Here is a 16,503-nt window from a genome sequence, read left to right on the forward strand (position 1 = left end):
ACATAGTACATTCCACTTTTAAAGCTCAACAGGGCCATCACCTCACAGGTATTTAAAGTAGAGAAAATCAAATTCTGGGATATTTGGAAATTAGATTTTTTAGATGGTCTAAAACGCAGATGGAACCTTACAGTATAACTCTGAGAGTTCAGTTCCTGTTCAGAATTATAAGGTTCCATCTCACCTTCACAATGAGAATAATGACACCCATATTGCAAACAGAACACTTACTTACCAAGCTATTGTTGTAGAACAGAAAATAAATGTGAAATATGTTTTAATAAATGTAATTACATACATACTACATTATCATATTAAAGACAAAGTAGACAACATCGTGATTTTTTTTTTTTTTTCTGTTTCAGGCAGTCAAATGTCACATTATACTCTCATTACAAATCTCATTATTTGACTAAAAAGGTGTGAATTATGTCATTTGTTTTCATACTTATGGTATCATACATACTTCAGTTTGAGGCCTGTGCATATCTTTTCTTAAATAGTACAAGCATTTTTGTTTAATTAAACCTCTCATTTACTGTTTTCTATAACAACCCTATAACTAACTAGGGTTCTATAACTAACCCTACTGCTGGTTTGGTTCTAACTTAAACACCATTCCCTAGCAAGCAAGCATACACACACACACACACACACACACACACACACACACACACACACTCTTACCGCTGGTTTGGTTCTAACTTAAACACTGCCCCGAGCAAGCGCATATACACACACACAGACACACACCCACACACATGTGCGCTCTTACTACTGGTTTGGTTCTAACTTAAACACTGCCCCGAGCAAGCACACACACACACACACACACACACACACACTCTTACCACTGGTTTTGTTCTAACTTAATCACCGCCCCTAGCAAGCATATGCATACACACACACACACACACACACACACACACACACACACACACACACTTTTTACCCTCTTGATAGTCTTTTTTGTTTTATTGAGTTCCATGACAAAGGATTAGATATTATTTTTCTACTCCTGTTCCTTTGTACTGTCTCTCCTGCACTCTGTGTCTCCATCTCTCTTGGTCTGGCTCTGGGTGTCTCTGCTTCTCTCAACCCTCTGTCTGCTACACTCGGTTCTCTGTGTCTCTGCCTCTCCTGTTAGGGCTACAATAGATCAACATGACTAAGCATCACAATATATTGCACTGTTTATATTCTGGTATTATGATGTTTATGTGCAACTTAACAAGGTCATGACTGGCAATACCCACCCCTATCTCCTGCTGCCTGTGTCTCTGCTGCTCTCATCCCTCTCTCTACTGCTCTGGATGTCTCGTCTTCTCTCCTCACTCTCTGCTGCTATCTAGCTAGCTAGCTTCACATGTCACGTTGTTGGGTGACGTGAGCTACCTTAATATAAGCATCATGCTAGTCAGAGAACGTGCATAAACGTAACTATATAGCTAGCTAACCAGTATAGTCAGATACAGTTAGGTAATCATTAGTGACTAGTAGGTCAGTTAGCTCGTAAGCTAGTTATATCGCTAGCTATATAAAGTAGCTAGCTACTTTGCTTATTATTAGGTAGCAAACGCAAGGAAATACAGCTAACTAATCCCAATTTACATTTCGCTACTACTATCTTTGCTTAACAAACTACTCATAACATCGTTCAATATGAGTTGAGATTTCTTATGGTACTGTTTGCTTTACGGTAAGAGGTGGTTTTTGATTGGTCACTGAGCTCACGAAAAGGGGGCGGGATTGGAAAAAAGTAACGGAGACCCTTATAAACTGGGGTGTTGGTGGAACATTTGCTCCAAATGTATTATTATTATTATTTTTTTAATATTTGAAGGTTTCAAATATCATCTTCTAACTTTAGAAAAGGATTCTACAGACTGAAATGGCAGGTAAATGCGAAGGTCGCCTATTAAATGGTTCTTTTAGAACTCACTAAGTGTGACACCATTTTTTTTCTTGCAATGAATTTGATAAGTTAATGCCTAAAACTATTTAAATAACAGAAATAAATTAGTTATTAAATAGTTAATAAGCTAAACGCATAGCTGAATATTTGCATGTGTTGTATTCCTGCGTTGCGCAATGCTTATGAGAACTGAACGACGCCTACCAAATTTAATTATATAAAACCAAACTTTGATTCTGAGCCGATTGTATTGTGATGAGTCATAGTATATACCCTCTATTTCGATGCAGATAATGATTTTCTTGAGTTAATTTTTACCACAAGAGCTTTATATATAAAACTCGTTTTGGCCCAAAATGTCACTTACGCCCCTTGCGCAACAAGTCCTCGATATTCAGTCCTACTCGAAATGAACAATGATATTGTAACACATGCAACGCTAAAACTTCACAAGTTTTGACAGACGAAGAGATAACCACGGAGACAGGAACAGATCCTACTCAGATCGCGCCAGAGCAGGGTCCCCTTGTCGCAGTGACGTTTCAGAAGAATCTTCACCGGAAACTGAAATACCTGGAGTCTGAGCCCAAAGCATTAGGGGTACGCATCAAATTCATTCTTGCAATAAGAGTTTCAAATGATGATCGAAAAGATTGGATGTAATTATGGTGATTGCTGTAGCCTGCTGTATATTGTACATTTATTATTTGGGCTCTTCATCTCTTCCCTACCTTCCTCTCATCTCCCCAGGTGACTGAGATTGCCCTCGGTGTGTTTCACTTCAGCTGTACCACCATCATGTTCGCCAATGACTTGAGTTTCAAGTATACAGATTTAGTTCACATGATCTTATCCCTGTTGGTGAGTGCCTTATTCCATGTGGCAGAGCACATCATGTTTACTGAAAAGGGAAACGAATCAAGCTGCTGCAAAGGCTGAGATTCATACTTTTGAGGTTTCCTTCTTCATTGCTAAGTAATTCAATAAAAAAATCTGCTTATTGATCAGTGATCAGACTTTCTCCTATGCACTCCATAGGTGGTAATAGCTGGAATTTTGGCCATAGCTGCACAGAATCTCCATCTTCCCACAGTAAGTTATCATGTCTTTATACTAAGTAAGGTGTTTGACACAGTGTGCACCTGTTTTTCCAAGAGGGAATTAAAATGTAGAACGCAAAGGGTTATGGAAAAAAAGACATCAGAGACATCAGAGTAAAGTGTACATAAAGACAGTCTCTGGACTAAGGTAAGACAATTCCAGTCCTGTAAGCCACTGTCCTGCAGGTTTTAATTTCTCCCTTGTAGTCAATCACTCAGAGTTAACACTCTTAAATGAGTAACCCTGAAAGAGGGTTACAAAGTGATTTTAGAACCCTCAAACTAGTGTTCAATGTCAGAAGTACTGGATGAAAAGTAAATGAGAATCACCAGTGAGATCTCTTTCCTGTCTCTGCTCTTCTCTTCTGACCCCTCAGCTGAAGGCCTGTCTGGGGATGCAGGTAGTGGCCTGTGCGGTGTCCATATTCTATATGATGTTCTCCAACTTGTTCAGCCATGGCAGCGGCCACTTCTCCATGTGCTGGGACTATACATATGGTGAATTCAACACTTCGAATCATCTTGTCACTACTTGCCGTTCGCTAATGGTGAGTTCTATCCACATTGCAGGGCAGTGCAAGTCAGTCTCTTGGATACAAATACAATTTGATGCCAATGAAGATGGGAAGAGGGATTAAACATGTATTTGATGTCTGTGGTTCAAACTAACTTTCCTAGAGTACCATACACTCACCGGCCACTTTATTAGGTACACCTTGCTAGTACCGGGTTGGACCCCCTTTTGCCTTCAGAACTGCCTTAATTCTTTGTAGCATAGATTCAACAAGTTGCTGGAAACATTCCTCAGAGATTTTGGTCCATATTGACATGATAGCATCATTGCTGCAGATTTGTCGGCTGCACATCCATGAATCTCCCATTCCACCACATCCCAAAGGTGCTCTATTGGATTGAGATCTGGTGACTGTGGAGGCCATTGGAGTACAGTGAACTCATTGTCATGTTCAAGAAACCAGTTTGAGATGATGTGAGCTTTGTGACATGGCGCATTATCCTGCTGGAAGTAGCCATCAGAAGATGGGTACACTGTGGTCATAAAGGGATGGACATGGTCAGCAACAATACTCAGGTAGGCTGTGGCGTTTAAACAATGCTTAATTGGTATTAAGGGGCCCAAAGTGTGCCAAGAAAATATCCCCCACACCATATTCGAGTTAACGAGCAGTTGAACAGGTGTACCTAATAAAGTGGCCGGTGAGTGTATGTGTTATGTGTTTGTAGTAAAGATGTAAAGAAGACTGTTCATTTGAGATATGTGGAACTGAAAGTTACTGTAACATCAAAACTACATTAGTGGACACTTATTTTGTTAAATCATCATTTAATCCATATCGGCCCTTTAACAAACAGAACGCCACTGAGAACTACGCCTATGAGTATTTCCTAATAAATGCTGCTCTCATCGCAATCTCTGCCACTCTGGCTGCCTACTGCTGCAAGGTCGACAACTGCTGCTCCTCAACACCCAGAATGGTAAGGGTAAAAAAATCGTAGTCTTGAACAGGCTTGATGAGATGATGATTACAGTAGTTTTGACAAACCATCCTACAATATGGCACATTAGCCTGTGCTTATAAACAGTCATCTTGATACAACATGCTATCTTACTGTTTTTCAGCCAGTGATCACAGTTCAAGCCCCTCCTGCTCAGCACTTAGGAGATATTGCATGAGGATAGGATCAAGGGATCCCCCGCCAATCAACCAGCAAAGACACGTCTTGTACTTTAATTAATTAAACTGAATGCTACACTAAGAGCAAACTAGAGGATTTTGTATAATCAGAAAAGTGTTGATTTGACATGATATAAAATGAGCATAGATGTATCCACATTTGTATTTTTGGTCATTATTATTTATCTGATTATATCTCAGACAGCTGATACCTGCTTTATTTGTTTTGTTAATATAAATGAAAGAATACAAACATTTTGTACCAAAGGTATACATGTGTGACTGTGACACAAAACATGTATTGTATCTAATTTCTGGTTTACATTTTGCCGTAACCTCTAAACTGCAGATTACATGTCTCTCACTAATGGGCATGATATTTATGTAGCAGAGGAATCATACTCTAACCCTGCCTGAGACATGTAAACTCAAGTATCGTCCTTGGATACTCAAGTATCGCCCTCTTGACCTAATAGTAGACGCTTGTGTCTTTCATGTGGGAGACCCAGGTTTGAACCCCGCCGGTCACATTGGTACCATTACCAAGATGTGTCTTCCCGTAAAGGGGGAGGTTAAAGGGGGGTGAATGGCAGACCCAGGTTCAAACCCAGCCCATTACATATAGGAAATGGAAACCTTTATCTGTGTTTCTTTTTTTAATGTATCTTTTATTTTGGATGTCATGGAGTAGAAATTATACAACTGAGCAGTGACTCACACACAGAAACAGGTACCGTTATCTACTTTTTCAAGTCATGTGGGTATGGAGACAAAAAAAGAGAAATAAACATACAATACTAATAGTAATAATAATAATATGTATTTGTATATACATAAATAAACATGCAGCCCCCTGAATGTGACCCTCCCTTCCCTTCCCCTTCTGCTCTCCTCCCTCAGCATTCCCTATTCTGCCTTCTCCTTCCCTCCCACCCTCAATCTCTTTTTTCTCCTCCCCCCAAAAAACTATTTATTAAAAATGAAAAACAGAGAAGACCTGTTCGCCAAAGTCCCCCTTTTTGGGTTATAAGTGTAGAAGATTTATCTGAGGCTGTTGAAAAAAATACAATGTCCAATTTTCACATGTTCAATTTGCTGTCTTTTCCTAGATCCCAAATGGAGATGGCAGACTAGTTTTGCGCCAAATGGGTATTTTCAGCCATCTTGTAGGTAAACTTCTTTCTTACCCCTCTTTGAAGCCAGTCTTGCAGGAAAACTGTTTACAGTTGTTTCCTTTATAGTCTCTGCCCTGTGAAAGCTGCAAAAACAACACAACACAGTTTTATTTAGTTTTATTGGTTCAAAATATGCATCGTTTTTATTCATATATTGAATGTAGCCATGCTGAAGGCTGAGAAGATCATGTTGGAAATGGACACCGCAGAGAAGTTGACAGCCTGGCTTCCTGGTGCAGCCAGAACAACTTGGAGCTGAATTCCCTAAAAACTGTATAGATGGTAGTAGACTTCAGGAGAAGCCCAGCCCCTCCTCATCATGTGTGACTCCCCAGTTAACACTGTTCTCGTTCGCTGCCTCCACTGCCAAGGACAAAGGCAGACTGCAGCGGACCATTCGGTCAGCTGAGAAGGTCATCGGCTGCAACCTGCCAGGATCAGTAAGAGAGCAGGAAAGGTCATAGCTGATCCTTACCATCCTGGTCACCACCTGTTCCATAGACTTCCATCCGACTAAAGGTTCCGGTCAATCAAGACCAAAACCTTGCGCCACCTGAACAGTTTCTTCCCTATGGCAGTGGGGCTCACAAACAAGCTCCCTGCCTCTCACTGACTCTGGGACTTCCACTCCCCACACCCCCCCCCACCCCACCCCACCCTGTCACACACACACACAATACACTGACAGTGTAATTTGTAATTATTTATAGTGTTAAGTGTTATAGTGTGCATACCCCATACCCATTTCACAGCCTCTAGCCTCATTGCCACTTAGCCTCGCATAGCCTACAAAATGTATTGTTTTATTGTTCTATTTGGTAAATTTGTAAACTGTTATTGCTATTTTGAATTTTTTTTGAGAATATTTGCTATTGTTTTTTATGTCCCATGCACCAACCTCACCAAGTCAATTTCCTGTATGTGCAAATATACTTGGCCAAATAAAAGAATTCTGATTCTGAATTCTGATTGATAATGCTTTGCTCATCCCTGTGTGACAGACAATCAATCATATCGGATCCTAGTTTCCATTAAGAACACCCAAAATGCTATTTTTACCATGCCCTCAAGTTAAGATAAATTGGATTGTGAGGAGTTTACACTCAGGCCATATATATCTTAACTACTTGTCGTTAACGATGCATGTGAACATTAGACATTAAATGGGACAACCTGGTGACGATCATGTGATCATCTATCATTATATTTGATGTTGTGGACAGGGTGCACCTGCAAAAGAGGTTTGGTCTAGTGTGTTTTCTCCTGTATAAATAAAGGTAAAAATAATAATAATAATAATAATAATAAAGTATAAAACAGAGGGGTCAGGAGAGAATAGCAGAGGGAAGAGATTTCACTGGTGATTTGAATTTACTTTTCATCCAAGACTTCTGACATTGAACAACCCCACTAGTTTGAGGGTTCTAAAATGACTTTGTTTGAAAGCACTTCAGGTTTTCATGTGTTAGACTAAGGAACCTGGCAGTATTTAAAATATCTTCTCCAGACATTACTACCTTTCTACACACCCTTTGCTGTGGCTCTCCTAGAATTAGCTCAAATACAAAAATGTATTCAACAAGTTACACAATCAGTTAAATTGTATCCATCTGACTGAAATAATAATCACACGATTTCTGAATGAATTTCCTGGTATTTGTACGGTCCCTCATTTGAAAAGGAATCAATTACACACTGTTGATCAGGCTATCAATACAAACTGATCAGATTTCTCCATGTTGTCTTGATGCTGACAAACTCCTCAGTCCCTGCCGTTAACAAGCATACCCATAACATCACGCAGCCATCACCATGCTTGAATCTACATATGGTGTTAAGGGGGCGATGCGTGTCCTGGGACAAATGTTCTTGCTGTATCACTTCAATGTATCAATGCATACACAATACGCTATGAAAGTCTATACATCACAAACTGCAGAATGTAAACAAAACTGGGTCAGCGCGGTAGCTAATTAATGGTAAAGTCCAGTAAATCAGCAATCATTACGTGATATCTGTCTCCAAAATTCCCAAATCGTGTGAACTGTGAGAATTATTGCACTCAGATGATTTTAATTCAACCTATTGAGGAACTTGTTTAAGAATATTCTGCATATGAGCTATTTCTAGGAGAGTGATAGCAATAGTAGATTTATAGTAGATTTATATAAACAGGTCATCCTAGTCACAGATGGAGCTACGGGAGGAGTATGTGTTCAGTCCAGATTGGGCACTGTGGCTGGTTGGTCCCAGTAAATGCTAGCAACATTTGGTAAGACACCGCTTTAGACTCAAACTCACCTGATCCACATTCTAGAAGTGTTCAGTATCAGAGATGATGAGTTGAAATAATCGAAAAATATTTCTGTACAGTCGAGGATACAAATATAATAGCCATGCGTAAAATGACATGTAATTTACATTTTCATGTATGGCATTTAGCAGACGCCTTTATCCAAAGCGACTTACTACAAATACATTTGTTTAAGTAAGTGAATCATCTATCCATCAGTCATCATAAGATAAAGATAAGATAATTGCAGCAATATGTACATTTTAATTATCAAAATTACTTTTTCGAAATTGCATACATATTCTGTACGGTAATTTGTCTTATTTCAGCAAAAAGAAGAGAAAATATTGTGATCCCATTACTTTCCATTAATCTCTTAACTCGCGCTTTTATTTTGAAGTCGCGAAAACCGGAAATCCAAAATTGTTGGCTATTAAAGCTCTCTGAACACAGATACAAACTGTGGGGCGTTGGTGGAAATATTTGAACTATCATCGCGTAACTTTATGAAAGGACCAACTGAAATGGCAGGTAAATGCAAACGTCGCCTCGCTATTGTATGGTTATTTTAGGATTTATATAGACACCATTTATCTTGCGATTAGCAAATCCCTAAAATGATTAAAATAAATAGAAATGTGACTTATTCCAATATCTGCCTGCGCGCACATCACATCAAGCTGTTGTCTCTGCGTTGCGCAATAATTATCGGAGTTGAACTGTGCGGCTACCGTTTTTCAGTCGATCAGTTTTACTCGAGATTATTCATTCTATTGTAACACATGCAACTTCTAAAACTTCACAAATTCGTTTTTACAGACGAAGAGATAACCACTGAGACCGGAACAGATCCTTCTCAGATCGCGCCAGAGCAGGGTCCCCTTGTCGCAGTGACGTTTCAGAAGAATCCTCACCATAAACTGAAATACCTGGAGTCTGAGCCCAAAGCATTGGGGGTACGCATCAGATTCATTCAATAAGAGATTTAAGTGATGATCGAAAAGATTGGATGTAATAATGGTGATTGATGTAGCCTGTTATGTAATTTGTCCTCTTCATCTCTACCTCTCTCTCTCATCTCCCCAGGTGACTGAGATTGCCCTCAGTGTGTTTCACATCAGCTCCGCTGCCATCATGCAGGCCAACGGCTTGAGTTATGGGGTTCAAAACATGGTTAAAATAATCGTATGCTTTTTGGTGAGTGCCTTATTTCATATGGCAGAGCACCTCATGTTTACAGAAAAGGGAAACGAATCAAGCTGATGTAAAGGCTGAGTTACATAACGATGAGGGTTCTTTCTAGTTCTCCATTGCTTAGTAATTCCAAAAAAATTCTACATATTGATCAGTGACTTTCTTTTATGCACTCCATAGGTGGTAATAGCTGGAATTTTGGCCATAGCTGCACAGAATCTCCATCTTCCCACAGTAAGTTATCATGTAAGAGATTTGACAAAGTTTGCACTTGTTTTTCAAGAGGGAATTAAAATGTTGAACAGAAAGGTAAGATAAAGATTATGAGGAAGAATGAGACATCAGGGTAAAGTGTAAATGGTAATGGGCATCAGGGTAAAGTGTAAACTTTATAATAAATAAAGGGTGAGTCCTGAAAGCCACTGTCCTGCTGGTTTTCATTTCTCTATTGTAGTCAGGTAAGTTAACTCAGACACCAGGTCTGTTATGTTTAAATTCTAAGAAAGAGGCCTCTGAGGGTTGGAGTTGCCTATCTCTGCATGTTCTGTGTCCTGGCCCTTGTTTGTAGTCTTGTCTGGAGAAGATAACTGTTTAAATACTGCCAGGTTTCTTAGTCAAGAAACTCACTCTTCCCTTTCTCTGCTCTTCTCTTGTCTTAGCTGAAGGCCTGTCTGGGGATGCAGGTAGTGGCCTGTGCAGTGTCCATATTCAATATGATCTCCTCATCGATCAACCTGGCAGACAGCTACATTGGAAGTCTTTGCTGGCGTTTTAGATATGTTGATAGCAACTCCACAATTGCTGTTGACAATTGCCGTTCTCTAGTGGTGAGTTCTCTCCATATTGCAGAGCAAGTCAATCTCTTGGAAACAAATTCAATTTGATTCCAATGAAGATAAGAGGGAGTAAGAATTTATTTGAAGTTTGTGGTTCAACCTAACTAGTCTTGGTTCTGGGCAGAGCATCTCCAGTACCATATGTTTTATGTGTTTGTAGTAAATATGTAAAGAATATTGTAGGTTGTTAAATCATAATTTAATCTTCATCAACAAACAGGAGGCCTCTCAGCACTACTTCTCTGAGTGTGTCCTTGTACATTCTGCTCTCATCGCAATCTCTGCCACTCTGGCTGTCTACTGCTGCAAGGTTGTCAACTGCTGCTCCCCAACACCCAGAATGGTGAGTGTCAATTTCTAAATCAAACACAACAGACATCAGGACTGAAAGATTACATGCAATGCAGCAAACGAGCAATTAACTTTGGAGTTACTTGTTTTGTAACAAAACATTTTCTCAGTATACATAATAGCTTGCCAGAAAATGTGGACTATCATGGAGTCTTAAACAGGCAAACGTTATTATCTGAGATTTCTCACTTCCAGCCGGTGATCACAGTTCAAGCCCCTCCTGCTCAGCACTGAGGAGATACTGCATGAGGATGGGATCTCACCCAACAAAGACATCCAGTCTTGTACTTTAATTGATTGAACTGAATGCTATACTAAGGCCACGTACATACTACTAACCTTTGGCTCGACAACCAAAGTTATTAACAGTAGTCACTCCCATTCTTATTCTGTACACATGTCAGAGGGGAGGAAACTCTGCTGCATGTATGAGAAACAGGACTCACTCCTGGTTGAGAGTACTGTGCAATCCTAAAATAAGATCAACTACAATACCATTAGTCAACTGCTATTGTTGTATACACTCACACATGGCTTTGCTACTTTGCATAGTAACTAGAGTCAAAATAGAGTCAACTTTGGTAGTCACTGGGCTTGTTTGACTTAAATAATTAATCAGACTTGAATTCTTGCTAGAACACAGGTGGGGGCAGTGTATCTGTGCAGTCTCAACAATTGGACAATGAAGCGCAATTCTTGAAAACATGGTGGTGACAACATGACGGCTATTGAAATCCGCAATAAAACGTCTTATAAATTCTCTTTGAATAATCACCACAACATAACTTCCAACTGAACATATATTGTATGTGCAGTCAATAGATCTCTCCAGTACTATAATGATTTATATCCTACCACAGACACATCCCGGCGTATAGGACTTTTCCTGTTTCAGGCCATGAAAAGTGCCTCCCACAATCCTGCTTCATGCAGTCTGTGAGAAGTAACTGCGGGGATCCACTGCGCCTCGCACTAAAAACTGTGAGCCTCGATCTCGCGACTCATAAATCTCAAGCAGCTGAAATTTTGAGCAAGTAGGACAGATTTTTAACCCCCATCATGCAACAGAGTAGTGAAAGGTCATACACTCATTAAATGCTTTTTTCAGGATTTTGGTTGTCATCTCATTCATAACAGAAGTGGGTGTGAACTTCACAGGATTAAGCACTAAAAAGAAGATTGTCAACCGAATGTAGGTGTAGTGTGTACTAAAGATCCTTTATAAAAAAAAAAGTGTTGATTATTTGACATGATGTAAAATTAACGATGGTTGTAGTAGAGCAGGACCGTTATAAGAACAAGAAAAACAAAGTAAAAACAAAAATAAATTAAACCATATTCATGTCATATGCACAAATTTGGAGAGGTATTGTACTAAAGGTGTCTCCTGAGTTGATTTTAAAAAATAATTTTCCTAGTCGCTTGGGTAATTTATGGTGGTAGGGAATTCCATGTGACTGTCCCCTTTATGTTACTGTGCATCTCATTACATTTGTTTTTTGACTTGGTGACTAGCATGTAACCCATTGGTTGCATGTCTGTCAGAACTGTATTCAAGTTGATTGTGTAGGCAATTCAAGGTTTTTAGCAGAGATGTTTCTCATAAAGACAATAAACAAATCAGTTAGTCTATCCTCTACTTTGAGCCAAGAGACTAGTATCAGAGAATCAATATGCATTTTGTTGACATTAGCCCTGAGTGTGCAGCGAAGGACAAGGTGTGCTGCTCTGTTCTGGTATAGCTTTTCTAAGTCCTTTTTTTTTGCTGAACAAGACCATATAACTGGGTAGTTGTCAAGATGTGATAAAACCGCCTGTAGGACTAGGGTGAGTTTGGTGTTAAAAACATCACAGCATCTCTTTATCACAGACAGATCTCTCCACATCTTGACAACTATTTTATCAATATGCTTTAAATATGGTAATCTTAACTAACACCAAGAAGTTTGGTCTCTTCTACTTGTTCAATAGACACATCTTTCATGACCATAATCAGCTGTGGCCTTGTACTTATTTCTGCTTTACATTTTACCGTAACCTCAATGCTGCAGATTATATTTCTCTCACTAGAGGGCGGGCATGATCTAAGTGTTGCCCTTGGACTTGAGGATGTCCTCTTGGCCTAATGGTAGATGCTTTTGTCTTCCATGTGGGAGACCCAGGTTTGAACCCCGCCGTTCACATTGGTACCATTATCAAGATGGGTCTTCCCATGGAGGGGGAGGTCAAAGGGGGGTAAATGTAACGGAGGTGATTTGGAATCTCACTCTTGTGATGAGCTAGCACGACATGTAAACTTAAGTGTCACCCTTGGACCTTGAGGATGTCCTCTTGGCCTAATGGTAGAAGCTTGTGTATTCCATGTCGGAGATCCAGAATCAAACACTGACCACCAAATAGCCTATAGGAAAAATAAACGTTGATGACTATACTGGCCGTGTATTCTTTCTGCTTCATCTGTGTTTCAATCAAATGTACACATAGCCTATTCAAGGATTGATGCCACATTCGTTTAAGGAGTTGTATGGATATGAAGGTAAATGCAATTATTTCCTATTTTTGATTTCAACTGATATAGCTTGACCATTTAATGACAGTTAACCAGTAAACTATGTGGGACCCCGACCTGCTTATGAAACGATTTCATTAATTTCCATGAACAAGTCTCATACATTTTGTTAATTAGTGTGGAAGATTCATAAGGCTGTTAAAAAAACCTTTATTGTGCATATGAGTATTTTCATCCGTCTTCTCCCTTACCCCAGCCAATGTTGCAGGAAAACTGTTCACAGTTGTTTTCTTTAGTCTCTGTCCTGTGAATGCTGCAAAAACTAAAATATTTTACAAAAAACATGTTTTATTAGTTGTACAAAACATAAATAGTTTTTACACACATTCAGTATATAAGGTCTTAGTCATAATTGTGACTGAATTCAGATCCAGACAATAAACCCTAATAATACTAACCCATAAAAATGTGTAATCGCTCAGATGAGTGAATTAAAAAACATTTTCACCAAAGACTAACATGGCATTATTGTGTCTAAGCATTGTTTTGTTGTGTTTCAGTTCAAAGGTCGATAAGTCAATTGATCCTCTGCTAGTACAGGAAACATTGGAGCAACATGGTGGCCATTGATATATTCCATCTTCTCATTGCCGTTTCTTCTTCCTTGTACTCAGGAATGCCTGTGTTCACAATTCATTAGTGAATATGGCTCAGAAGGGTTCTGATCATTGGGTTGGGACTGGTCCCACTCCCTTCAGATCTGCAATTCATCTGCCCAATGGCTCTGTGGAATGGAACAAGAGAGATCTCATATAACAGACATTACAGAAAGGACATTGGCCCTCACAATTCTGAAATTTGACCCCCACTTACTTGGGATGAGGATGTTATCTCGTCTCTGTGACAGCCTTTCTTATGTTGAATCAAACTCCCCCATAGCACGGAATGATGGCAACAAGGACACTCCCCCTCCACAGGAAGAAGGTGGGTGGGCTCAGCCCTCAGGAAATGCTTGGCTAAGCAAATCAGATGGCTGGTCATTTGACAGGAGGGATGGAAGCAGGTCATCTTATCTGCAGACTGAGATGAGGGAACTTCATTCACACACTACATTCTGAACAAGCATATTTTCCATTGTCAGTTACACTCACCAAACACTTTATTAGGAACACCTGTACACCTTCTCATGGCGGAGGTGGTGTAATGGTGTGGGGAATGTTTTCTTGGCACACTTTGGGCCTGTTAATACCAATCAATCATTGCTTGAATGCCACAGCCTATTCGAAGATTGTTGCTGACCATGTGCATCCCTTCATGGCCATAATTTACCCATCTTCTAATGGCTACTTCCAGCATGATAATGCTCCATGTCACAAAGGAAAAGTCGTCTCTGGTTTCACATGACAATGAGTTCAGTGTTCTTCAGTGGCCTTCCTAGTCACCAGATCTGAATCCAATAGCACACCTTTGGGATGTGGTAGAACAGGAGATTCACAGCTTGAAAGTGCACCTGAAAAATGTGCAGGAATTGCATGATGCAATCATGTCATCATGGACCAGAATCTCAAAGGAACGTTTCCAACATCTTGTGGAATCAATGCCACAAAGAATTGAGGCTGTTTTGAGTGCAAAGGGAGGCCCTACCCAGTGTTAGTATAGTGTTCCCAATAAAGTGTTCGGTGAGTGTACATTATACATTACTGGTCTAGGCTGTTTGTGACTTATATTATGCGTAATGTTTTTTTCAGGTCTCCAGTCTTCTTCCCCGGCTGTAGATCTTTGAAAAACAAAATGAGTGTAAGACTTAACACTATTGGACAAGAGTAATGTGCATGTGATAACAGTATGGAAGCATGTCATTATTTCTCATTAGCACAGAAGGAAATGAGACAAGGACAAATTAAGCCAAATATCTACTGCCAATAGCTTATACCTTCACAGCCCCCTGACACAGCAGACATCTCTCACATGTCCTTGTCTCCTCCTCTCCTTCCTCAGACCGTGGTTGCTGTTGTTTCTTAGCCCGGACGCTCCCAAAGGCCACAGAAATATGCAGGGGAGGCTGTAGCCCAAGCTCAAAGTCCATCCTGTACTCCTGCTTGAGCCAGCGTGTGGTCAGGGGGAGTCGGCTCCATGGTGCCACTCGGAGCATGTGTGACACCACGCGCCAGTGGAACTGCAGGCTGGTCTCCTTCCTCGATCGCCGGGAGACATGGGAAAGACGCCGGGAGGAGTGGGGGTGCTGCCATGCCCACTCAAACTGATAGAGGAAGGAGAGGGGGGTTAGACTTTGAAACATCAGTCTGGGAAGGAAGTCACAAAGGGGTGATTAAAAATCGTACACACCCTCAGAGCTGCAATGTCAGAGGGAAAGCCATGAATGATGAGGACCATCTCCCTGGATAAAACACAAAAGGAAAATCCACATCTGATCTGTAACATGACAACAAGCCATAACACCATACTGTCTCCCATTCAACATATCACATACAAGTTCCATTCTGTATTAGCTACGGTACCATGGTCCCCTTCCGCTGGTCCTCTTGGCTCCACCTTTGTGTCGCCCGCCGTTGTGCTGTCCTATCCGACGTTCTGGGTTCACAGTGAATCCAATGTAGATGCGCCCCTTAAATTTGGGATTGGTGCAATACAACATGTACACCCCAAAGAAGCTTTCTACCTCCACCACCATTGTAGCTATAGGTTCATGACAAGCTGCACACTCTTGCTCCGATACTAATTATTTATTGGACCGACGACGTTTTGCCCTTCTTCAGGGTTAAATCCGATCTCTTTCTTTTAAGTTTCACCCGCCAGCCTGCATCTCACCAAATCTCATGGTGTGCGTTTTTTTGTTGTTGTTTTTTTATCCTGAGAAGATCAGCCCACCACAGTTAATACAATTTCACTAATACATCAATTTCAAATAAGTTAATGCTGTAATTCAAAAATGTATCGAGCAGTAAATTGATTTTGGGCAGTTATTGCCTAACTTGCCAGCTATTAAACATTTCCTATAATGCCATAACATATCGCAAACAGTCGACTGGCTGGAACTTCAATTTAACCGTCAGTTAAACCGGAATGGCATGGTAATGCATGTATGAAAACGCATTAATACTGCAATTGATAATCAATCTCAAGGCTATTCTATCTAACCGACCACATTACTTCAGCTTCATGATAAAAATGTGTTATAAACAAAGCATTTGCTGTCGCTGCAGTATGTTAAATTGATAGGCAACCAACGTATTGCCTGATGAAACAAAGTTGAAGGGACACAGACACTAACCTTTAACATATTCTAGAAAGTGGATTAATGAATAAATACTTTATAATTTTGTATATTGGGTCATGTAAGAGGGTAAACTAAAGTAATCAAAGTAATGTATTGTATTTATTATTCAGGCATGTAACGGAGCTGGATCATAATTCT

The 16,503-nt window shown here is 40.1% G+C and overlaps 2 protein-coding genes across 2 annotated transcripts; one reads left to right on the forward strand and one right to left on the reverse strand.

Moving 5' to 3' along the window:
* The first annotated feature begins 1,832 nt into the window (after positions 1-1,832).
* LOC310809508 (uncharacterized protein) lies at positions 1,833-13,833 on the forward strand. The gene is made up of 14 exons (XM_083676795.1): positions 1,833-1,898; positions 2,379-2,515; positions 2,666-2,776; positions 2,954-3,007; positions 3,393-3,563; positions 4,387-4,509; positions 4,655-4,686; positions 8,617-8,708; positions 8,997-9,133; positions 9,264-9,374; positions 9,552-9,617; positions 10,031-10,198; positions 10,428-10,550; positions 10,754-13,833. Exons 1-14 carry the CDS (start codon positions 1,892-1,894, stop codon positions 10,790-10,792), a joined length of 1,371 nt encoding a protein of 456 aa, XP_083532921.1. The 5' UTR covers positions 1,833-1,891; the 3' UTR covers positions 10,793-13,833.
* On the reverse strand, positions 13,261-16,306 carry slx1b (SLX1 homolog B, structure-specific endonuclease subunit). Its single transcript, XM_083682542.1, has 5 exons — positions 15,587-16,306; positions 15,414-15,465; positions 15,001-15,327; positions 13,941-14,147; positions 13,261-13,851 (listed from the first exon to the last, which is right to left on the reverse strand). Exons 1-5 carry the CDS (start codon positions 15,757-15,759, stop codon positions 13,822-13,824), a joined length of 789 nt encoding a protein of 262 aa, XP_083538668.1. The 5' UTR covers positions 15,760-16,306; the 3' UTR covers positions 13,261-13,821.
* Between the last annotated feature and the right edge of the window lie 197 nt (positions 16,307-16,503).

The sequence above is a fragment of the Argentina silus genome (genome assembly GCF_951799395.1).
Source record: "Argentina silus genome assembly, chromosome: 1".
In the NCBI taxonomy this organism is placed as follows: Eukaryota; Metazoa; Chordata; class Actinopteri; order Argentiniformes; family Argentinidae; genus Argentina; species Argentina silus.